Raw genomic sequence first — 24,506 nt, 5'->3', positions numbered from 1 at the left:
TACAGTTCCAACCACAGTGTATGTTTCCTGCTTAACTGTACAATATAAGAAAGAAAAGAGGTCCGATATGGACTGTTTGAATGATACCATAACCAGCTCTTACTCTTTATTAAGAGCTTAAACTGAAGCTTAACACTTACCGTAAACAAATGATTATAAATGTATTCTGAAGTTCTTGACCGAATGTTGCTGGTATGATGTTATAATTGAGACTAAGATTTCACAGCCATGATAAAGTCAGAGTGGTATCACAGACTCGGATTCTTCTAATGGCGCTTTTCCACTAGTATCTACTCAGCTCGCTTCTACTCGCCACGCCCCCGTCTTGTGCTTTTCTACTACGGGCCGAGGCGGGTGGAGCCGTGCCAAGCAGATACTTTTTCTGTACCGAGGCTGCCGAGGTTCTAAGCGGCTGAGTCGGCCCTGGATCTGGTCAGACGTTTGAATCAGGAAGCGGGAGTCAGCGCGAGAGCGACTCGCGACTCGCGGCTCGCAGCGATTTTATTATACAGCGCAAACGTCTGTTTGGTGATCCAACTCTGAGGTGCAGATGTTCATAAACCTGGGGGCTGACGAGAGAATTAAAAAAGGGATCTAGACGGGCGATAAGGAACGACCAGATCCACCAGGAGCTCTGTTTTACTCTCAGCTGCTCGCGGCTCCAGCTGATTTCTCATCAGCGCCGACATGAACAAAGCGGTTGAGCAATCGAGTACGTCACAGCAAGTTCACCCCAACCCGCCCACTTCTCACCTGGGGGTGGAAAAACAAACGAAGACAAAGCGGGTGGAGCCGCGACGATGCGGTACGAGGCGGTAAAAGGCCGGTAGAGGCGGGACGATGCGGTACGATGCGGTATGAGGCAGGTAGAGGCGGTACGAGGCGGTACGATGCGGTACGATGCGGTACGATGCGGTACGATGCGGGTAGAGGCGGGTAGAGGCGGGTAGAGGCAGGTAGAGGCGGTACGAGGCGGTACGAGGCAGGTAGAGGCCGGTAGAGGCGGTACGATGCGGTACGAGGCGGTACAATGCGGTACGAGGTGGGTAGAGGCGGGTAGAGGCGGTACGAGGCGGTACGATGCGGTACGAGGCGGAACGAGGCGGTACGAGGTGGGTAGAGGCGGTACGAGGCGGTACGAGGCGGTACGAGGCGGGTAGAAGCGGGTAGAGGCCGGTAGAGGCGGTACGAGGCGGGACGATGCGGGTAGAGGCGGGTAGAGGCGGGTAGAGGAAGGTAGAGGCGGGTAGAGGAAGGTAGAGGCGGGTAGAGGAAGGTAGAGGCGGGTAGAGGAAGGTAGAGGCGGGTAGAGGAAGGTAGAGGCAGGTAGAGGCAGGTAGAGGCGGGTAGAGGAAGGTAGAGGCGGGTAGAGGCGGGTAGAGGCGGGTAGAGGAAGGTAGAGGCAGGTAGAGGCGGGTAGAGGCGGGTAGAGGCGGGTAGAGGAAGGTAGAGGCGGGTAGAGGAAGGTAGAGGCGGGTAGAGGCGGGTAGAGGCGGGTAGAGGCGGGTAGAGGCGGGTAGAGGCGGGTAGAGGCGGGTAGAGGCGGGTAGAGGCGGGTAGAGGCGGGTAGAGGCGGGTAGAGGAAGGTAGAGGCGGGTAGAGGAAGGTAGAGGCGGGTAGAGGAAGGTAGAGGCGGGTAGAGGAAGGTAGAGGCGGGTAGAGGCGGGTAGAGGCAGGTAGAGGCGGGTAGAGGCAGGTAGAGGCGGGTAGAGGAAGGTAGAGGCGGGTAGAGGAAGGTAGAGGCGGGTAGAGGCGGGTAGAGGCAGGTAGAGGCGGGTAGAGGCAGGTAGAGGCGGGTAGAGGAAGGTAGAGGCGGGTAGAGGCGGGTAGAGGCGGGTAGAGACGGGTAGAGGCGGGTAGAGGCGGGTAGAGGAAGGTAGAGGCGGGTAGAGGAAGGTAGAGGCAGGTAGAGGCAGGTAGAGGCGGGTAGAGGAAGGTAGAGGCGGGTAGAGGCGGGTAGAGGCGGGTAGAGGAAGGTAGAGGCGGGTAGAGGCGGGTAGAGGCGGGTAGAGGCAGGTAGAGGCGGGTAGAGGAAGGTAGAGGCGGGTAGAGGCGGGTAGAGGCGGGTAGAGGCGGGTAGAGGCGGGTAGAGGCGGGTAGAGGCAGGTAGAGGCGGGTAGAGGCAGGTAGAGGCGGGTAGAGGCAGGTAGAGGCGGGTAGAGGCAGGTAGAGGCGGGTAGAGGCGGGTAGAGGCAGGTAGAGACAGGTAGAGGCAGGTAGAGACGGGTAGAGGTAGGTAGAGGCAGGTAGAGGCGGGTAGAGGCGGGTAGAGGTGGGTAGAGGCGGGTAGAGGCGGGTAGAGGCGGGTAGAGGCGGGTAGAGGCGGGTAGAGGCGGGTAGAGGCGGGTAGAGGCGGGTAGAGGCGGGTAGAGGCGGGTAGAGGCGGGTAGAGGCAGGTAGAGGCGGGTAGAGGCGGGTAGAGGCGGGTAGAGGCGGGTAGAGGCGGGTAGAGGCGGGTAGAGGCGGGTAGAGGCAGGTAGAGGCGGGTAGAGGAAGGTAGAGGCGGGTAGAGGCGGGTAGAGGCAGGTAGAGGCGGGTAGAGGCAGGTAGAGGCGGGTAGAGGCAGGTAGAGGCGGGTAGAGGCGGTACGAGGCGTGACGAGGAGTCCCGAGCCGGGGCGCGCTGAGTAGGTACTGGTGGAAAAGCGCCATTAGAAGCAGCTTGGTGGGAGAGAGGGAACCAGTCTGGCCCTGCAGGCTCTCCGGAGCAGCGCTGTGACCTGAACACCCTTAACAGGGAATCAACTTCACTTTTTAAGCAAAGCCTTATTTAACATGTCCAATGTTTCTGAGCAAACCTCTGAAAGATGACGGACACAACACTCAAATACAAACGGAGTGGGGCGTAAGGTTAGAGCGTACTGGTGGACACGTCGAACAGAACTGCCAGCTGGTTCTTGGAGGCGAAGAGTTTCTGCATGTGGGTCAGGTGGAGGAGTCCGGTTGGCAAGCTTTTCAGCTGGTTCTGAGACAGATTGGCCTGTTGTAAGCTGAAACCACGGAGAGAGAGGTTGAGAGGACACGTCAGGAAGCACACTCTTCAAGATAAAGATACTGATTAAGCACCGAGGAGACGGCGAGCAGGTCAATGTCTCCAGTGTGTCAGATAACAGCATGAACGCCCGGACAAACAAGACGTCCAGCCGTCCTGGCCGTGTCCAGGAAACGCCTTCGTACCTGGAGCAGATGACGTCCTGGGAGTTTTCAGCGAAAGGCAGCTCTTTGAGATTGTTGTTGGAAAGATCCAGAGTTCTCAAGTGAATGAGACCCCAAGGAACCACGGAGGGGAGAGCCGCTAGGCTGTTGGACGACAGGTCCAGGTGAGTGATCCGGGACGAGACGTCAAGGAACCAGTCCAGGTCCAGCCAGGGCAGCCGCAACCCCGTCCAACACAGGCTGAGGTTCTACACACACACACACACACACACACACACACACACACACACACACACACACACACACACACACACACACACACACACACACACACACACACACACACACACACACACACACACACACACACACACACACACACACACACACACACACACACACACACACACACACACACACACTGTTTAATAAAGTTGGCCTAAAGAAGGATTTGGTTTCCAAGCAGCATCTGCAGGCAGCAACGAGGCTTTCCTCGGGTCACCGAGGCCGGGCACCTCAGTTTCAACTTAGGATAGCTCTGAGGCCTCACTCTGAGAGCAGCCTCGATTTAAAGGTGACCTATTATGGCATTTAATGTATATTTTAAACAGGCCTTGAATGTCTTAAAAACAATCTAAAGCTTGTTTTTTCTACATAAATCAGAAATCCAGCCTGTGGGCCCTGTCACTAGTTTTACCGCTTCTAACCTCTTTTTCTGCGCCTCATTTTTAGGGAAGGGGGGGGTATGATAATGAGGCTCTGTGCTGATTGGCTCCCTGAATGACGTGTAGCAGGGGAGGAGGATAAACCTCGCTCCGCCAGAGCAGCCCGAGCCTGTAAATTATCACAACACTGAATTTTCACAAATGGAAACTTTATTGTTAAAAAAATAAAATATGAGTTGTATATAAATAACATTTATGCACTATTTAAGCCGGATTTACCCGGCGGATGCTGAACGCTGGCCCCGGAGCCACGCCGGGCGCCCGGGAGCAGCGCTGCTGGAGCAGTGCGCATCACCGCGGCTTTAACGGGGGAATCTGACCGGTTCCGACCGGCCGGGACCGCAGGAACCGGCCTGGACTGGTAGCAGGGACTCCCGGGGACCGACCAGCGGAATTTCAGCCGGATCTGCCCGGCGGATGCTGCGCGACGGGCGCTGCAACCGCGCGGCGGGCGCACAGATCCGCTCCGGAGCGCATCCGCGGCGCATCGCCCATTACCGGTGATCAAACCGACAGATTTCGCTGAAAATCTCGGAGGGTGAAGCTGGTCCAGCATGGGACAGACCCCCAAGGACCCAGCTCCCAAACCACCCGGGAACCTGGATGATTTAACCCGGATCCGCTCCGTCCGACTGGCTCAATGAAAGGACCGCTCCAGCAGCGGAGAGAGCTGGTTGTGGGCGTGGTTTCAGCAGCGGAGAGAGCTGGTTGTGGGCGTGGTTTCAGCAGCGGAGGCTGAACCTATGGAAATCTGCTCCTGTCGTTACGTAACGACAGGAGCAGATTCTAATCGGCTAAAAAAAACCACGTGACACTGGGGGACTCTGTCCGGCGGGGGTCAGAGACCTTGCAGAAATTCATGGTATTTTGTCTCCCCTGTGCTGGCAGGGTGAGGGGAGACCACTTTATATATGTTAAAACAAGAAAAAACGTGTTTTTCATAATAGGTCCCCTTTAAGACCACATTGTCTTAACGTTGACCACATGGTCAGAAAACAAAGGAAATTAAGGAGTTTGTTGCCCTTCAAGACCAACCAGGGTTGCTATAGAGACCGACCAGGGTTGCTATAGAGACCAACCAGGGTTGCTATAGAGACCAACCAGGGTTGCTATAGAGACCAACCAGGGTTGCTATAGAGACCGACCAGGGTTGCTATAGAGACCGACCAGGGTTGCTATAGAGACCAACCAGGGTTGCTATAGAGACCGACCAGGGTTGCTATAGAGACCAACCAGGGTTGCTATAGAGACCAACCAGGGTTGCTATAGAGACCAACCAGGGTTGCTATAGAGACCAACCAGGGTTGCTATAGAGACCAACCAGGGTTGCTATAGAGACCAACCAGGGTTGCTATAGAGACCAACCAGGGTTGCTATAGAGACCAACCAGGGTTGCTATAGAGACCGACCAGGGTTGCTATAGAGACTGACCAGGGTTGCTATAGAGACCAACCAGGGTTGCTATAGGGACCAACCAGGGTTGCTATAGAGACCAACCAGGGTTGCTATAGAGACCAACCAGGGTTGCTATAGAGACCAACCAGGGTTGCTATAGAGACCGACCAGGGTTGCTATAGAGACCAACCAGGGTTGCTATAGAGACCAACCAGGGTTGCTATAGAGACTGACCAGGGTTGCTATAGGGACCAACCAGGGTTGCTATAGAGACCGACCAGGGTTGCTATAGAGACCAACCAGGGTTGCTCTGAAGGCCTCGCTGCTGCTCCAAAGACCTGCAGAGCAAAGCGGCTGTCATTCTCGTCAACGTCTGCCTTACTTAGTGACAGTTTCCCACTGGTGCGTTGGATTGTCTTCCTGAAAGGGCCATAGGCAGACCAGCTAGTTAAGACATCTCAGTAATTATTCATTCATTACTAATAATTAAATGAACCATCAAATCTGGCACAAAGATAGAAAACACATTATTCCTGTCAGATGAAAAAAACCAAGAGTTATTTGTGTGAGTTGACTGACCTGCTGTCCACCGTCCCCAGGCGTGTCCTCCAGCCTGAGTCTGAGCAGGTGTCTGCTGAAGCCGGGGAAGTCCAGGAGGGTGTAGGACGAGAATCCTGCCCCGCGCTGCAGCAGGAAGTTAGCCACGTCCTCGTTACCTGGACACAAACACACCTGAGTCCGTCTGTCTGACCACACCCGGACTGTTGCTCCCGAAAATGGAGGTATTATTTTAGTAGACGTTTATCCGATGAAGCTATTGCTAAATTTAGGGAGGCCATTGCTCATCTTAAGCCTATAGTTAGTGTTTAGTAACCCCCGCCCCCCCCGACCACCTCAGTGTCTGCTGTCTACATCTGTTGATATAGTCATCCCTGTAGTGCACCACTTAGCCATTGTGTCTGTGTCTCTTTTTTCTCTGTTCTTCATCCTCTCTGTCTGTTCTCTCTTTTCCTGCTCGGCCCAGCTGGCCCCCGACAGGAAGGTCAGGTTTCTTCCCTCCTAAAGGGGAGTTTTTCTTGCCACTGTTTGGTTTAAGGTTTTTCTCCCACTAGGGGAGTTTTTACCTGCCATTGTTTATGTAATAACTGCTCGGGGGTTTATGTTCATGTTCTGGGTCTCTGGAAAGATCTTAGAGATACTTTATGCTGGAATAGACGCTATATAAATAAAATTGAATTGAAGATTGAATTGAACCCCAGGAACTGTCCTCTCAGCCTTTTTAACCACAAACTTCATCTAATGAGTGGGGCTCTAACTCCCAATGGTTAATCGCTTTATTTCTCATTACTGTTCAAATTGGTGCTCCAGGATTCAAACCACCATGCCCTGGAAGAAAACAACAGAGACTGGGACGCCCCCCATACCCACTTCACATCGGATAAACACATTCAGCTCAATGTGGTCAACTGAGAAAAATCATCTTTGTTTCATACTGTCTAATGTTATTCTTGGATAAAACAGCCAACGTTGCAGCGTTTTCTGACCTGCTTGTGCGGCAGCGTACAGCGGCAGCCCGGTGAGGACGGCGAAGTCATCGCCCTGGCTGGCACAGTCCTCCACGTCAGCTCCGTAGCCGTTCACCAGCAGGCGGACCGTGTCCAGGTGACCCTGCTGGCACGACGTGGCCAGCATGGAGTTCAGCAGCTCCGTCCTCAGAGACACAGCTGACACGGAGCCGGGGCCCCAGCACCCGTCAGAGCAGGCTAAACTCACACAACTGTTTTCTAGCACTGAGAAAGCAGGAACCTGGCTCTCTGACACTCAGTAGTGTGGCATCATAATTGATATCACTGCACACATAAAAAGACACTAAATACTGACTTTAGGTTGGGTAGCTGCCACTCGTGGCTTTATAGAGGGAATGCGCATGACGTCACAGATGCGACTTCACAGCGGGTTGTGTCAGAAGGACTGAGTGTCAGAAAGACTGAGTGGCAGAAAGACTGAGTGGCAGAAAGACTGAGTGACAGAAAGACTGAGTGACAGAAAGACTGAGTGACAGAAAGACTGAGTGGCAGAAAGACTGAGTGTCAGAAAGACTGAGTGTCAGAAAGACTGAGTGTTAGAAAGACTGAGTGTCAGAAAGACTGAGTGTCAGAAAGACTGAGTGTCAGAAAGACTGAGTGGCAGAAAGACTGAGTGTCAGAAAGACTGAGTGACAGAAAGACTGAGTGGCAGCGTAAACTTTCAGTTTGAGCAACTGGAAAACATCTAAAATGGGAAAGAGCTGTTGTGCGATCGACTGTACTCGACAAGAAATCGGCGTTATCGTTTTACAGACTGCCGAAAAATAAGCTTAAGAGAGACAAATGGATCGCTGCAATTCACAGAAACAACTGGATTCCAGACACCGAAACGTGGATTTGCGGTTCCCATTTTGTATCAGGTAATGTTGGATTTTTGGGTAGCTAACGTTAAACGGTCAAATCATAAAGTTCAGTGTCCTCATCACTTTAATTTCTACAACAAATCCTGCCTTGAAGTCGGACCAAGCGTCAAGACTTTTGTATCTTCAAGCTTTTCTTCGTGTATTTCCCCGGCGTAGAAATTAAGTACATATAAATATCAGAAACTGGATTAGTGGCCAAATATTAATGTCCATGGACCACTGGTTCTTGTGGTAACTGTACCAAATATTAATGTCCATGGACCACTGGTTCTTGGGGTAACTGTACCAAATATTAATGTCCATGGACCACTGGTTCTTGGTAACTGTACCAAATATTAATGTCCATGGACCACTGGTTCTTGGTAACTGTACCAAATATTAATGTCCATGGACCACTGGTTCTTGGGGTAACTGTACCAAATATTAATGTCCATGGACCACTGGTTCTTGGTAACTGTACCAAATATTAATGTCCATGGACCACTGGTTCTTGGTAACTGTACCAAATATTAATGTCCATGGACCACTGGTTCTTGGGGTAACTGTACCAAATATTAATGTCCATGGACCACTGGTTCTTGGTAACTGTACCAAATATTAATGTCCATGGACCACTGGTTCTTGGTAACTGTACCAAATATTAATGTCCATGGACCACTGGTTCTTGGTAACTGTACCAAATATTAATGTCCATGGACCACTGGTTCTTGGGGTAACTGTACCAAATATTAATGTCCATGGACCACTGGTTCTTGGTAACTGTACCAAATATTAATGTCCATGGACCACTGGTTCTTGGTAACTGTACCAAATATTAATGTCCATGGACCACTGGTTCTTGGGGTAACTGTACCAAATATTAATGTCCATGGACCACTGGTTCTTGGTAACTGTACCAAATATTAATGTCCATGGACCACTGGTTCTTGGTAACTGTACCAAATATTAATGTCCATGGACCACTGGTTCTTGTGGTAACTGTACCAAATATTAATGTCCATGGACCACTGGTTCTTGGTAACTGTACCAAATATTAATGTCCATGGACCACTGGTTCTTGGGGTAACTGTACCAAATATTAATGTCCATGGACCACTGGTTCTTGGTAACTGTACCAAATATTAATGTCCATGGACCACTGGTTCTTGGGGTAACTGTACCAAATATTAATGTCCATGGACCACTGGTTCTTGGGGTAACTGTACCAAATATTAATGTCCATGGACCACTGGTTCTTGGTAACTGTACCAAATATTAATGTCCATGGACCACTGGTTCTTGGTAACTGTACCAAATATTAATGTCCATGGACCACTGGTTCTTGGGGTAACTGTACCAAATATTAATGTCCATGGACCACTGGTTCTTGGTAACTGTACCAAATATTAATGTCCATGGACCACTGGTTCTTGGTAACTGTACCAAATATTAATGTCCATGGACCACTGGTTCTTGGGGTAACTGTACCAAATATTAATGTCCATGGACCACTGGTTCTTGGTAACTGTACCAAATATTAATGTCCATGGACCACTGGTTCTTGGTAACTGTACCAAATATTAATGTCCATGGACCACTGGTTCTTGGGGTAACTGTACCAAATATTAATGTCCATGGACCACTGGTTCTTGGGGTAACTGTACCAAATATTAATGTCCATGGACCACTGGTTCTTGGTAACTGTACCAAATATTAATGTCCATGGACCACTGGTTCTTGGGGTAACTGTACCAAATATTAATGTCCATGGACCACTGGTTCTTGGGGTAACTGTACCAAATATTAATGTCCATGGACCACTGGTTCTTGGTAACTGTACCAAATATTAATGTCCATGGACCACTGGTTCTTGGTAACTGTACCAAATATTAATGTCCATGGACCACTGGTTCTTGGTAACTGTACCAAATATTAATGTCCATGGACCACTGGTTCTTGGTAACTGTACGGGTCACTGTCAAGTTCAACGGCCTTTAATTTAAGCCGATAATCAGCTGTTATTCCGTCTTTTCCACTAGTTGCAGCTGTTTTTACCACTCAGTGCAGTAAGGGGGCTGGTCCGGTGGGGAAGTGACGTCAATGCAGACCCTCTATTCTGGGTCTCCATCATCAGCAGTGACTCGTCAAGCATCACATGTGTCATCAGTCACAATGGAGCTGAATTTATCCTCAAGTAGACCACATTGAATTGTTTTTTTAAAGCTGCGTGACAACCACACCATGCTGGTCACAGTTCAGATGTTCCCACCTTACCAGGGACAGAGTCCAGCAGCTCCTTCACCAGGGCGGCGTGTCCCAGGTGAGCGGCCAGGATGGCTGGGTTGCTGCTCGTCGGCTCCTGGGGGACGGCTACGCCAGCTTCTTTCAGAAGGAAACGTACACTCTTCTGGTCGCCGTGCCGGGTGGCCAGGGACAGCAGCTGCACCTGGAGAGAGACGTGCACAGAGAACCTGTCACCTGGGAGGAGACGTCTGCGGGACAGAGGCTGAGACGGAGACGAGAAGCTGGAGGAAGAGCTGGAGGAAGAGCTGGAGGAAGAGCTGGAGGAAGAACTGGAGGAAGAGTTGGAGGAAGAGATGGAGGAAGAGATGGAGGAAGAGCTGGAGGAAGAGCTGGAGGAAGAACTGGAGGAAGAACTGGAGGAAGAGCTGGAGGAAGAGTTGGAGGAAGAGATGGAGGAAGAGCTGGAGGAGGAGCTGCAGGAGGAGCTGCAGGAGAAGCTGCCGGAGGAGTTGGAGGACGTCCGGAGGAAGCGGCAAAAAAAAAGTCTTGTATGTATCAGCCTTAGAATGAAGACAACACATGCTGCATGTTTCTATATTAGTAAGAACTGGGGGAAGATTTTTTTTTTCTTTATGCACTTCGAGAAAAAAGGCGAAATGTCGAGAAAAGTCGAAATGTCAAGATTAATGTTGAAGCACAATCTTGAGAAAAAAGTGGAAATGTCGAGAAAAAAGGCGAAAAGTCGAGAAAAAAGTCGAAATGTCGAGATTAAAAAGGAAAGGAAAAAGGAAGAAAGAAAGAGGAAAAAAGGAAATAAAGAAGAAAAATAGAAAAAATGAAAAAAAGAAGAAAAAGAAGGAAAAAAGAAAAAAAAGGAAAAAAAGGTCAAACATTTTTGAAAAAGTTCCAGGAGCCACTAGGGCAGCGCTAAAGAGCCACATGCGGCTCTAGAGCCGCGGTTGGCCGAGCCCTGGGTGTGCGGGTCCTTTACCCTGACCAAGTCCTGCCAGCAACTAGCCTGACAAGGACCACCAATGGAGAGGAAAAAAGAAAGGAAAAGCCTGGTTTTCCAGATTCCTCACCCTGGTCTACCTGTGTTAACGTCAGAGTCCTCAACTCCCACCACCACATTCTCCTCTAATGGCACTTTTCCACTAGTACCTACTCAGCCCGACTCCACTCGCCTCGGTTTGGTTCTTTTCCACCAGGGGTCTAATGTGCTGAGTAGATACTTTTCTGTATCTATTCTGCTGAGGTTCTAAGCTGCTGAGTCGGCTGTATCTGACATCATCACACTACAGGCCACCGATTGGTCGGGGGGTTGGAGTCAGACGTCTGAGTCAGGAGGAGGAAATCAGAGAAAGAGCGACTTGCGGCTTCTTGTTAATTTTAGCATTTAACCCTTGGTGATCCAACTCTGAGGTCAGATGTTCATAAACCTGGTGCTGAGGAGAGAATTAAAAAGGGATCTAGACGGAGATAAGGAACGACCAGATCTACCAGGAGCTCTGTCTCTTCATAGCTGCTCACGGCTCCAGCTGACTTTTCAGAAGCACCGAGACAAACAAAAATTAAAAAGCATCGCTGCTTGAAGCTTCTCTCACTCTCATTTTTTAACTTGATATTGAACACAAGCCACAGACCCAGCAGCACATCTATCATCTCCTCCAGGTTCTACATCTTTAGTGTTGTTGTCTTCTTCGTTTAGATACACAATCAAATACGTCACAGCAGCTTCTCTCCAACCTCCTACTTCTCATCTGGGTGCTGAATTGTTATGGAAAAGAAACCAGGCCGAGTTGAGTCGAGCCGAGTAGGTATTAGTGGAAAAGCGCCATAAGTGGTCACTTTTGTGAGGCAAGCAGGCTCAGAGTACCTGAGGAATGCTGGGAATGCAGAGGTATTACGGTTAAGCATGACGGTTGTGAGACGGAACAAAATCTCACTACGCTCAGAAGAAACTAGTACCGTTTTACGGTCCCGATCACGGGACTCTTGGGGGTTTTGAACTCTGAACTTTTACTTCTAAGGTGAGCATGAATCAATCTAGTTTATGATGTAAAGATTGTGTCGTCCCCAAAGGTGGGAGGATGAAGCGATACCGGGTTCACCTTACGGCCTCAGGCTGGAGCAGGTGAAGCTCTGAGCTCTGGCAGAATACAAATAACAGTCACTTTTCATAGTTTATTTACTTTTTTTTTCACAATATGTTTATTGTAATTTTTTTTTTTTTCAGACATACAACATTTACACATACATTACATAGACACACATACACTTAGCTTGCACCATTTTCAATTGAAATATAAATAATATATTGAATTAACCAATCAGGGAGGAAAAATAAAATAAATTAAATTAAACAAATTAAAAAAAAAAAAAAAAAAAAAAAAAAATTAGAAGTTATTTTCAGGCAAATCTTGAAATCTTGCTTTATCTGTCATAATGTTCATATAAGGTTCCCAGAGTTCAGCAAAGTCCTTTCGTTTTCCTTTGGCAATGTAAGTTAGCCTTTCCAGTCCGATACAGCCAGAAAGCTCCCTTATCCACATTCTCAATGTCGGAGCATCCATACTCTTCCAACATAGTGCAACAGCTCTCCTGGCCTGAAGAAGTCCAAAGTCCAGAACTGTATATTGCTTTGTCGTTTGTAGGAAGTTCTTTGGGTATATTCCAAGCACACACAGTTTGGCATTTAGGGGGACTTTAGCATTAAACATCTCTGACAAACAATGTATAACATCCTTCCAGAAGTTTTGGATCTTCACACATTCCCACAAGCAATGAAATAATGTTCCCTTCTCTTTCAAACATTTTGTACAGTCATCTGGAATGTTAGCATTCATATGGTGGAGTTTGACTGGGGTTATATACACTCTCATTAACCACTTGTATTGGAGTAGTCGAGACCTTGTGTTTATTGTTTGTTTTTGAGCTTTTAAACATGCATCATTCCAATCTAATTCATCAATATCTTCTTTTATATCCATTTTCCAAGCGTTTAATTTATCTATTGCTGATTCAGTACTATGTGCGACTAGTATATTGTAATATTTAGATACATGGCCCTTCCCTCCTAAATTTGCAAGTGTTATTTCCTCTAATTTAGATAAAGATGGTAAATACATAAACTGTTTGTATTTTGAAGACATATAGCTTTTTAACTGCAAATATTTGAAGAAGTGTTTCTTCGGGATTTGGTATCTCTGACATAACTGATCAAATGTAAGCAAAACCCCATCTACATAAAGATCCTTTACTTTCTGAATACCTTTTACATTCCATAATCTAAATCCCTCATCTTTCCAGCCAGGTGTAAACTGTTCATTACCCCAAATAGGAGTAAATTGGGACAATACAGGCATATCACCTATATGTTTGTGTGCGGCATACCAAACTGAGATTGTATTTTTAAGGAGAGGATTTTTAATATGTCTTTTCAGTGTCTTAATGTCTGAAGAATATAAATATAGGCTCAATGGTAGATCTGGGGTGGACTCTTGCTCAATGCTTACCCAGGCAGGGGGTGTCGTTGCACCGAAATAATATGATGCTGAGGTTAATTGGGCAGCCATATAATACCACCTGAGATTGGGAAGTTGGAGTCCTCCCCTCTCATAAGGTAGATATAGAAGTTTTAAACGAATTCTGGCTTTCCTATCATTCCAGATGAATTGACTTAACAGTTTGTTAAGTTTGTCATAAAACAAATTTGGAAGCGGCAATGGGATTGTTTGAAAATAATATAAAAACTGGGGTAGAATAGTCATTTTTATCAAATTTATTCGTCCGACCATAGATATAGGCAAAGTAGACCAGCGATTCAGTGTCTCGGTTACTCTTTCTAGCAGGGGGTTATAATTTGCTGGGACTGTGTCATTTAATTCAGGAGTGATTTTAACACCTAAATATGTAAAACCTTCAGTAGTTGTTGTAAATGGGGTATTTATTATAGGGTTGTGTCTTTCTTTTCTGTTAAGGAACATTAATAATGATTTGGAATTGTTAATTTTATATCCTGAAAACCCTCCAAAATGCTGCATTAATTTCATCAAATTGGGAACACTATTCTTTAAATTTGTTAGGAAAAATATTATATCATCTGCAAATAAGGCAATGCGATGATCTACCCCCCCAATCATAATGCCTGATATTCCTGTATGTGTTCGTACTGCCATGGCCAAAGGTTCAATTGCTAATGTGAACAAGAGTGGGGACAAAGGACAACCCTGCCGAGTGGACCTCTGTAGGCTGAAGGGTCTCGAGATGGTAGTGTTAGTTAAGACCTCAACAGTTGGGTTTGTATATAGTAGCTGTATCCATTTAAGAAACATTTTGCCTAATCCAAATCTTCGGAGCACATCGAATAAGTAGCCCCATTCTATCCTGTCAAAAGCTTGGCAAGCATCTACTGATAGCATTGCTGTATCTGTGGCATTATGTTTCTCATGAAGTACGTTCAAGACTCTTCTCACATTGTGATATCCTTGTCTTTTTTGTACAAAGCCTTGTTGGTCATCATTAATCAGCTGAGGGAGATATTTATCTAATCTTCTTGAAAGTGTTTTACATAATATTTTTGTGTCACATCCCATTAAACTAATCGGTCTATAAGATGAGCATTCAGTTGGGGGTTTGTTTGGTTTTAATATTAAAGTTATTAATGCTAATCTTAATGAATCTGGAAGCGTTTCTGTATTAAAAGATTCGTCATACATGTCGAGAAGTGGTCTAACAAGTAGTTTTCTAAATGTTTTGTAAAACTCTATAGGCAGCCCATCTGGTCCTGGTGCTTTACCGCTATTCATATCCCCTATAGCTTCAAGAAGCTCTTCTATTGTTAATGGGTTATCTAGTGTTATTTTTTCATCATCTGATATAGTCCGAAATTGTAATTGGTCAAGGAATGCGCTTTGGTCCTCACTGTTTTCTGTATATTCTGATTTGTATGTTGATTCATAAAAGTCTCTGAAGTTTTTATTTATCTCTAATGGGTCTGTTGTTAAGTCGCCAGATGTTGATTTTATATTATTAATTGTTCTTTCCGCTTGTGTCTTTTTAACCCTCCAGGCCAGTAATTTACCTGCTTTTTCCCCTTGGTCGTAATAAGTTTGTTTGGTCCACATTAGACTTTTAGCTACTTTGTCAGATGTTAATTTATCATATTTAGCTCTCAAGACAGAAAGGTTTTGTAATTTTCCAGGATCATTGTCCTTATAGAATTCATCCTCAGCTTTTTTAATTTGGTTGTCTAGTACTCGCAATTCTTGATTGTGTCTTTTGGTTTTAGAGCTTGTGTAACTAATAATTTCTCCCCTTATGTAGGCCTTAAATGCTTCCCATCTAATGCTGGCTGTAGTTTCATCTGTATTTAATTCAAAATATCTATTTATACAACTTTCCACAAATTTAACGAAGGCTGGATCCTGTAATAAATAGGCCTGTAATCTCCATCTTGAACAGTGCTCGGACATACCTAATTGAATCTCCATAGATACTGCTGCATGGTCACTGATTACTATAGTATTATACCAACACTTTTTAACATTTGGCAGTAGCTCCATAGAAATTAAAAAATAATCAATACGCGAGTGTGTTTTATACGTGCTTGAATAACATGAGTATTCTCTGTCATAAGGATTCTGCGTTCGCCAAATTTCAGTTAATCTTAGATCCTTCATAAAGTTAGCCAAAGTTTTCCTAGTTCGCACATGGGTTGCTTCAGATTGGGTAGATCTATCCAACACTGGGTCGAGGGCACAATTAAAGTCTCCTCCGATTATATAAAGTCCCTCCAAGGAAGATACAGTGAGGAATAATTTTTCAAAAAAAGATGGATTATCTTCATTGGGACCATATACGTTTATAAGATTTAATTTTTGTGTCAAAATATTGCCTTGAATGATAATGTACCTTCCAAGTGGATCTTGGATAGTTTTTATGACTTGAAATGGTATTGATTTGTGTATAAGGATAATTACACCTCTTGCATGAGTATTATAATAAGCATGGAATACTTGGCCTGGCCACCTTTTGCTCAAATAATGCATATCTGTGACCATCAAGTGCGATTCCTGTATGAATACTATTTTAGATTTAAGATATTTTATCCTGTCCATTACCTGTTTCAGTTTGGACAGTTTTCTTATTCCCCGCACATTCCAACTTGTAATATTAGTGTTCAGTCTACCTTTTGTTTTCTCCATAAATTATAATTTCAGTATAATCCAAGATTATAACATAAATGGTTAAGAAAAGAAAAGAAAAAAGAAAAAAAAGGAAAGGGGAAAAAAAGGGGAAAAAAAAAAAAAAAAAAAAAAAAAAGAGAAAGAAAAATGATGCAAGTGTACACATAAACACACATACAGACCCCCCCGCCCTCCCACCTTCTCCCGGTTGAAATTCCGGGGAACGTTGATCCACAATATTTGAGGAGCAACTAGTCAACGTAACTACACCCAAAACCATCAACCATGCACTTAAAACTTTATAAAATAATTTCTCCCTTCCGAATCACAATACCATGTAAAAGAAAAAAAAAAAACAATTACATCTTCCTATAAACTTAAACTGTTTAATACTGAAACATATGCGATCCTTGTAGAATAGATGTATGTATTGAACAAGCTGGCAACGGCCATGCTTAACAGAAGATATATAAACATACATGCATATGTGCACATATTCCCACACTTATATACCAGAACCATATTTATCTATTCTACATTAAGAAAAGGCTCATTTTGAAATCACCTGAGCTATTTTTAATTACACACTTTAACCGTCAGGGGGCGCCTGCAACTGAAAAACTGAAAAAAGCTGAAGTCCAAAGTTTGTGATTGCAGCGACTCCCAGTGACGCCTCGTTTGAAGCTGCACATACCTGTAGAGATTACTTTGACTGTCGGATGCTTCTGTAGAACTTTTCAGCCTCCTCTGGTGTTGAGAGAAGATGAATCTTGCCGTTATGGACCACTCTAAGCTTGCAGGGGTTGTGGTGGAACCCACGGAACGCGTTGATATCCACAAACAGCTTGATGACGGTGTTAAAGCCCCGGCGGATCCGGACAGTCTCCGCAGAGAGGTCCTGCGAAAATGATATCTTGGCCCCGTCGTGTGAGATGTCCTGTCGCCTTGTTTCCCGATAAACAAACTCCTTCTCCTGAAACTTTAAGAAGCGGATGAGGATCGCTCTATTTTGGTTGGGTCTCGCAGGTGCCAGGGTGCGATGTACCCGCTCCAGAGTGAATGACTTATCAGGATTTAGCCCCAGCCATCGTGGTAACATGCCGCTGATAAAGTCAAAGAGTGGTTGCTGCCCCTCGGCTCCCTCACGGATGCCAAACAGACGGAGGTTCTTTCTCCTGGACCGGTTCTCCAGATCTTCTGTTTTGGCTTCAAGGTAGGCAATCCGTTTGATGGCAGAGTCAAGTGCGGCGCCTGCTTTTCCCGTTGCATCTTCTGTGTCGCTTATACGACGCTCAGCCTCATCAATACGTGCCGCATTAGAAGAAACATCCCGTTTTACTTCTGCAACATTGCTTTCCAGTGCAGCCATTGAGCTTGCCATGTCAGCAAGGCGAGTGTCTATGTTGTCCAGCTTATTTCCGAAGTCTGACCGGAGTGATTTCAGTTCGCTCAAAACTTCTGCCATAGTAGCCATATCGCTAGCCTTAGCTTCTTTGCTCTCTGACGGGCTCGGCGGTGTCGGAGTAGTAGTATTTCGGCGACCCCGAGTAAATATTTCGCACTGCTTGGTTGCAGAGGAGGTTGGCATATCAGCACAGAGATTTTACAGGAAGAGTTAGTGATATTTGTCCGGGAGTTTTGGTGAAATCGTGCACGGCTGTACGGAGCTCTCTAAAAAGCTACCATCTTGGTCTTGGTCACGTGACTCCCCCAGTTTATTTACTTTTATTTATTTATTTAATTTTAGTTGTTACATTTCTGGAAAAGAAAAAAGCCAAATCATACATGAGAGAAACTATTCAGTTTGTGGCTAAATATTTGTACTTGTATGAAACTGAAGATCATAATGCAAACCTGACATTTACTTTTAGTTCAGTTTGTGGAAAATGGTTGGCCTGGCTTTCTCTTTAAAACTTAAACAGTTATAAAGAATTACAAACTGTAACAATAGGGCAAACGCACAGCATTGTTTTGTATTTTGTGTCTTTCAAATAAAAGACCATTTTTTCCAGTCATATATTCCTCATTCAAGGTTGTTAAAAAAAATACTGCTATAATATGGTATCGTTATCGTGAGATTAGTGTATCGTTACACCCATAATGTCAACACACCACTGGTGCATTACAGGACTGTCTCAGAAAATTAGAATATTGTGATAAAGTTCTTTATTTTCTGTAATGCAATTAAAAAAACAAAAATGTCATACATTCTGGATTCATTACAAATCAACTGAAATATTGCAAGCCTTTTATTATTTTAATATTGCTGATTATGGTTTACAGTTTAAGATTAAGATTCCCAGAATATTCAAATTTTTTGAGATAGGATATTTCTTTAAATATCATGATCATGATCAGCAATATTAAAATAATAAAAGGCTTGCAATATTTCAGTTGATTTGTAATGAATCCAGAATGTATGACATTTTTGTTTTTGGAATTGCATTACAGAAAATCACAATATTCTAATTTTCTGAGACAGTCCTGTATTTACAAGTAAACTACCAGGCAGATAACCTGAATGCTGGATCCCAGCCCAGCCGTCATGCAGCCGTCATGCAGCCGTCATGCAGCCGTCATGCAGCCGTCATGCAGCCGTCATGCAGCCGTCATGCAGCCGTCATGCAGCCGTCATGCAGCCGTCATGCAGCCGTCATGCAGCCGTCATGCAGCCGTCATGCAGCCGTCATGTGACGTTGATTAGCTGCAGCACGAGACTCACTCTGTGGTGGTGGATTCCTGCGCTGCACTCCCCGCAGCAGGCCTGCTGGATCAGCTCCCCCGCGGCCTCAGCATCCCCGCCTTCATACGCCGCCCGGACCCTCTCCAGCACGGGGGAGGGGGCCGCTCCAGACCTGGGCCGGCCGCTCCCCGCCAGCGACGGCTTGGCTCCCATTTCCTCAACCGTGCCTGACCACACAAAAGACGGAAAAGAAAGGAACATTTGTTTCAGGAAAAAAAGTACCAAGTAAAAAGAGCATTTATGGAAAGAACTGGGATCATGCCGGAGTTTGTGGCAGCAAAGCTACTCGTGGAAAACCTTTAACGCAGGACACACCCAGAAAGATCTAGGTCATCTTATTAACAAATGTTCTCCAGCAGAAACTGCAGCACAGCTGATTGGATTAATACCCTTTGTGCCCACTTTGAATGAGGGAGAGCAGATTTATTTTCCACATACGGCCAACATTTCCCACTAATTCATTCAAGTTGAACTTTCCTCCTGTATGACACATTAGTGCTCCACTGACCAGTGATGACACGTCTGGACAGGAAACTAAGATGACTGAAGCCCCGTTTACACGGGGCAAAAAGGCTGCTGTTTTCATGCGTTTTGGCCGTTGGTTTACACAAAGTCACCAAGGGCTTCAGGGGGGGCTGAAATGTGAAATTCTCACAGTTTCTCAAAGTCAGGCCGTTACAATCTTGGTTATGTTGAAACCAGACATGATGACTGTCTGACACGTCTTCAATGAGACGGAGGGCGACCAAAAACTCTGTAACATCAAACTAAGCTGTGGAAAGATGAGCCCTGTAACCACGGTAACCAGACGTCTGGCTCGTATCGTCCATTGATCGCTTCCTCATCAACTCATCCACCCCAGTCTGGCCCCCCTTATGATCCAGGTCCTGGTCCAGGTTTCTACCCCCTTATGATCCAGGTCCTGGTCCAGGTTTCTACCCCCTTATGATCCAGGTCCTGGTCCAGGTTTCTACCCCCTTATGATCCAGGTCCTGGTCCAGGTTTCTACCCCCTTATGATCCAGGTCCTGGTCCAGGTTTCTTCCCCCCTTATGATCCAGGTCCTGGTCCAGGTTTCTTCCCCCCTTAAGATCCAGGTCCTGGTCCAGGTTTCTACCCCCTTATGATCCAGGTCCTGGATTTGATAGGAACTATCAAATATAGTTGTGACATGATACAGGTGTGTACCGATTTTCGTGCATGTACGTCAAACCGTATTGTGGAGCTTGAGGCACAAAGTTTTCTAGGGGGCGCTGTTGAGCCATTAGGCCACGCCCATTAATGCATCATGAAATATCAAATTTATCGCCAGGCCTGGCTTGCATGAAAAATTTGGTGACTTTTGGGGAACTATCAAATATGGACCAATCAGATGAAGGGGGGGGGGGGGCGCGTTTTTTAGGATCTAGCGTTGCCACGGTAACGCTTTTGAATGAGAAAAGTAATGCGCGTCGTCGCAGGATGGAGACGCACATTTTGATGTATAACACACCTGGGTGTATGTAACCCAAGGTTGGCCTGGTGAGCAGTGAGCAGGTGAAAGCAGGTGAAAGCATTTGCCAATCAGTGTGTGTGTGTGTATATATCCGGGTCAGCCTGGGGTCACTTCCTCTTCCTGCATCCACTTGGTGATCAACGCTGGGCTGGTGCAACGTGGGCAGACGGCGACCTTAATAGCACTTTGAAGGCACTTTAAAATGCTAAATATGCAGCTATCAGCGGTGAGCTACTTGAATGAATGAATGAATGAATTAATCTTTATTTCGGCTTGTACAGAACAAGATGAAAAGGAAGAGAAAAAAAAAAAAAAATCAACATTTCTTTTGCCGAAAAGGTGTAGGCTGAAGCCGTAGCTTATAGTGCCTACCCTTTTTTCTTTTGATCAGCAAAAAAATATGAGACATTATCTTTTACTCAGTGAAAACAAACAATACATAAAGAAGAAAAAAAATAAATAAATAAGTAAGACAAAATATAAAATTGACATTTCACATCCTAGAATGTTTTTGATAGTATACTTTATAATTATAGTGTTTTATATTTATTTACAATATTTTCTTTAAACAATTTCTTAAACTTGACGATAGAGCGACACATTTTTAGGTTGTTATTACAACTATTCCAAATTTCTTTTGCCTTAACTGATGTACATTTCTTTTTAATATTTGTTCTTGCTGTCGTCATCTCAAACATGAGTTTCCCCCTCAGATCATAACAGGTTTCTTTTATCTGGAACAGGTCCTGAATGCAGTTTGGAAGCAGTTTCTGCTGGGCTTTAAAGGCAAATAAAACAGTTTTCTGCTCTACTATATCATGGAATTTTAAGATATTATATTTAATAAAAAGATTATTTGTTGGTTCATAATAGTCGGTTTTATTAATTATCCTTAACGCTCTTTTCTGTAATAGAAAAATAGGGTTTGTATTTGTTTTGTAGGTGTTACCCCATATCTCCACACAATAAGTCATGTATGGAACTATGAGTGAGTTATACATTAAAAACTGTGCTCTTTGACAGAAAAAATAATTTGTTTTATTTACTATTGCTAGGGTTTTAGACATTCTTGATTTTACACTATTTATGTGTGATTTCCAGCTAAGTTTATCATCAATTATTACCCCCAGGAACTTATTTTCATATACTCTTTCTATTTCCATACCACTAATTTTAATTGTTATATGATTATTTTTTTTTCTAGTGCCAAAAATTATGAACTTAGTTTTAGTTAGGTTTAATGATAATTTATTGATATCAAACCATGCCTTCACATTTTTCAGTTCTCCTTCCACCACATTCAGCAGCTGTTCCAAATTCTTCCCTGAACAATAAAGGTTTGTATCATCAGCAAACAAGACATAATTTATTATTTTAGACACTTTACAAATATCATTTATATATAATATGAACAATTTAGGACCTAGCACTGAACCTTGTGGGACACCGAAGGTGACTCTTTCTAGTTCTGATTTAACATTATTTAACTCAACATATTGAAATCTGTCATCAAGATAACTCTCTATCCATGAATTGGCAATCCCTCTGACACCATATCTCTCTAATTTATTTAATAAAAGTTTATGATCTATGGTATCAAATGCTTTCTTCAGGTCAATAAACACCCCCACTGTATATTCCCCTTTCTCAATAGCAGTTGAAATTTCCTCTACTAGTTCCATCACAGCCATTGAGGTTATTACCTATTACCTCTGAACCCATATTGATTATTGCTCAGCAGATTGTGTTTTTCTATGAATTTATCGAGTCTATTGACAAACAATTTTTCTATTATTTTTGAGAATTGAGATAATAACGAAATTGGTCTGTAATTATTAAAAAGGTGTCTATCTCCGTTTTTGAAGATGGGTATTACTTTGGCGGTTTTCATTTTATTAGGGAAGATTCCAGTTTGAAATGATAGATTACATATATAGGTCAGTGGTTTTACTATGTTTACTATAATATTTTTAACTAAAGACATATCTATATCTGTCCAATCACCAGACCTTTTATCTTTGAATTTATGCACAATATCAAGTATGTCTATTTCTTTAACTTCACTTATATAAATTGTATAATAATTTCGTTCAACTAGATCTACTAAGCCTTCCTTATTTGCCGGCTCCACAATCTCATTTGCCAGGTTATAACCCACATTTGAGAAGTATGTATTAAATTCATTGACTATTTCCTTTGGATTATTTACTGTTGTTTTTTTGTCCTTCGTAAAATAATTGGGATAGTCTGCTTTGCCCTTACCTTTCCTAATTACACTATTTATTACCTTCCATGTCCCCTGTGTATTACTCCGATATTGTTGTAGTAATTTATAATAATGCTCTTTCTTCTGAATTCTTATAATTTTTAATAATTTATTTTTATAAGTTTTGTATCTATTTTCGGTTTCTTTCGTTCTATGTTTTAAAAAGTTTTTATATAATAGATTTTTCTTTTTGCATGCATTTTCAATCCCCCTTGTTATCCAGGGGTTATTTTTGTTCTTGGGCTTTGCAGCTTGTTTTCTTAAGGGACAGTTCTTGTCATAAAGGTCCAGTAATGTGGCTAGGAAAGCATCATATGCTTTGTTGGGGTCTTTGTTAACATAGACCTCCTGCCAGTCCTGTTCACTAAGGTCCACATTAAGGGCTGCAATGGTTTCTGGTGTTTTCAATCTGGAAAGGTTATGGATGTTTTGCTTGGGTTCTTTTTTGGCCTTGAAGAAATTATGTAAGATGGCAAAAACGGGAAGATGGTCACTGATATCATTCAACAGCAGTCCCCCTGTTATTTCAATATCAATTTCATTAGTAAATATATTATCTATCAAAGTTGCTGAGTCTATTGTGATTCTGGTTGGTTTTAGTATTATAGGAAAGAGGCTACTGCTATACATTTGATTTATAAAGTCTATTGTTTTATTATTTCCATGTGGATTTAGAATATCTATATTAAAATCCCCACAAACTATATTCACTTTGTTATTATTTATATTACTAAACATATCAGCTATTTTATTATTAAATCTATCTAAACAAGTACCAGGAGTTCTATATATGCAGCTGATCATTATATTTTTAGCTTTTTCGTTAATAATTTCAATAGTTAAGTATTCTATAAGATTTTCTATTTTATTTGACATGCTTTTAACCATTTTACATTTTAAAGCAGTATCAACATATATTGCAACACCTCCTCCTTTTTTACTGTCTCTATTTGTTGTAAACATCTCATAGCCATCAAGATCCATATCGTAGCCTTTGTTGTCATCAAGCCAAGTCTCTGAAATTGCTATAATGTTAAATTTCTTAAACTTCCCAAGATATTTTTTAATTTCTGTGAAGTTTCTGTATAGGCTTCTGCTGTTGAAATGCACTAGTGACAGGGCACCTTCCATGTTGACATTACTAATAAATTGTTCATCTGTATAGTATTCACAGTTATTACTCATAGTATTATAGAAATTATTGTCTGGATCAAGATTTTGGTCAATACCATAAAGTTTGTGCTCATTGCGATCAAAGGTTTTAAAATTCAAATTTTCATATTTACTATATAAACTGTTCACATTTCCCTCTAAGCATGATGTATCTGTGTCTGTGTCTATGATTTCTCCATCCTCCACTCCTCCAAACGGAAACAAATAATCCTCAACACAAAACGCCATAATTACTTTGTATGGGCAACAATTGCTCTCCGCACACACAGCCTTGCAGTTTGTTCCTTTTGTTCACAAGCAAGCACACACATACGCACACACCAGAATCAAATAACCGAATGGACAAAATCAACGCACACACGCAAACATGCTCACACACACACATACCAGAATCCAGAATCCCCCCACAAAATAAACGAAAAAACAAAATCAACAAACGGCTTTCCTTAAACTTAAAGTCTGAGCCGCCATAAATCAAACACAGCCATGAATGCATGTCATTGTCCGATGAGAAGAAAAAATATAGAAAAAGCATCCACTTCAGTTCGATACAAAAACATATCCATAAACAACAAAAACAGCACTGTCTTTCAGTTACTGTCCGTGCCATCAAGGCCAAGGTCCTTAAAATAAGGATAGGAAGCCCAAAACATTGTCTAGAAAGCCATTTGCGAGACCGGTCAAGTGGCAACGCA

The 24,506-nt window shown here is 43.8% G+C and overlaps 1 protein-coding gene across 1 annotated transcript in view; it reads right to left on the bottom strand.

The window, feature by feature from the left end:
* The window catches only part of lrrk1 (leucine-rich repeat kinase 1), a 163,258-nt gene that overhangs the window by 110,815 nt on the left and 27,937 nt on the right, over positions 1–24,506 (bottom strand). The window contains 6 exon segments of the mRNA XM_061735983.1: positions 2,862–2,989; positions 3,177–3,403; positions 5,855–5,991; positions 6,820–6,999; positions 9,978–10,149; positions 18,858–19,045. Of these exon segments, the coding sequence (XP_061591967.1) occupies positions 2,862–2,989; positions 3,177–3,403; positions 5,855–5,991; positions 6,820–6,999; positions 9,978–10,149; positions 18,858–19,045 (1,032 nt within the window).

This window comes from Cololabis saira, chromosome 2 (genome assembly GCF_033807715.1).
Source record: "Cololabis saira isolate AMF1-May2022 chromosome 2, fColSai1.1, whole genome shotgun sequence".
In the NCBI taxonomy this organism is placed as follows: domain Eukaryota; kingdom Metazoa; phylum Chordata; class Actinopteri; order Beloniformes; family Belonidae; genus Cololabis; species Cololabis saira.
This window is presented reverse-complemented; position numbering and strand designations above follow the sequence as displayed.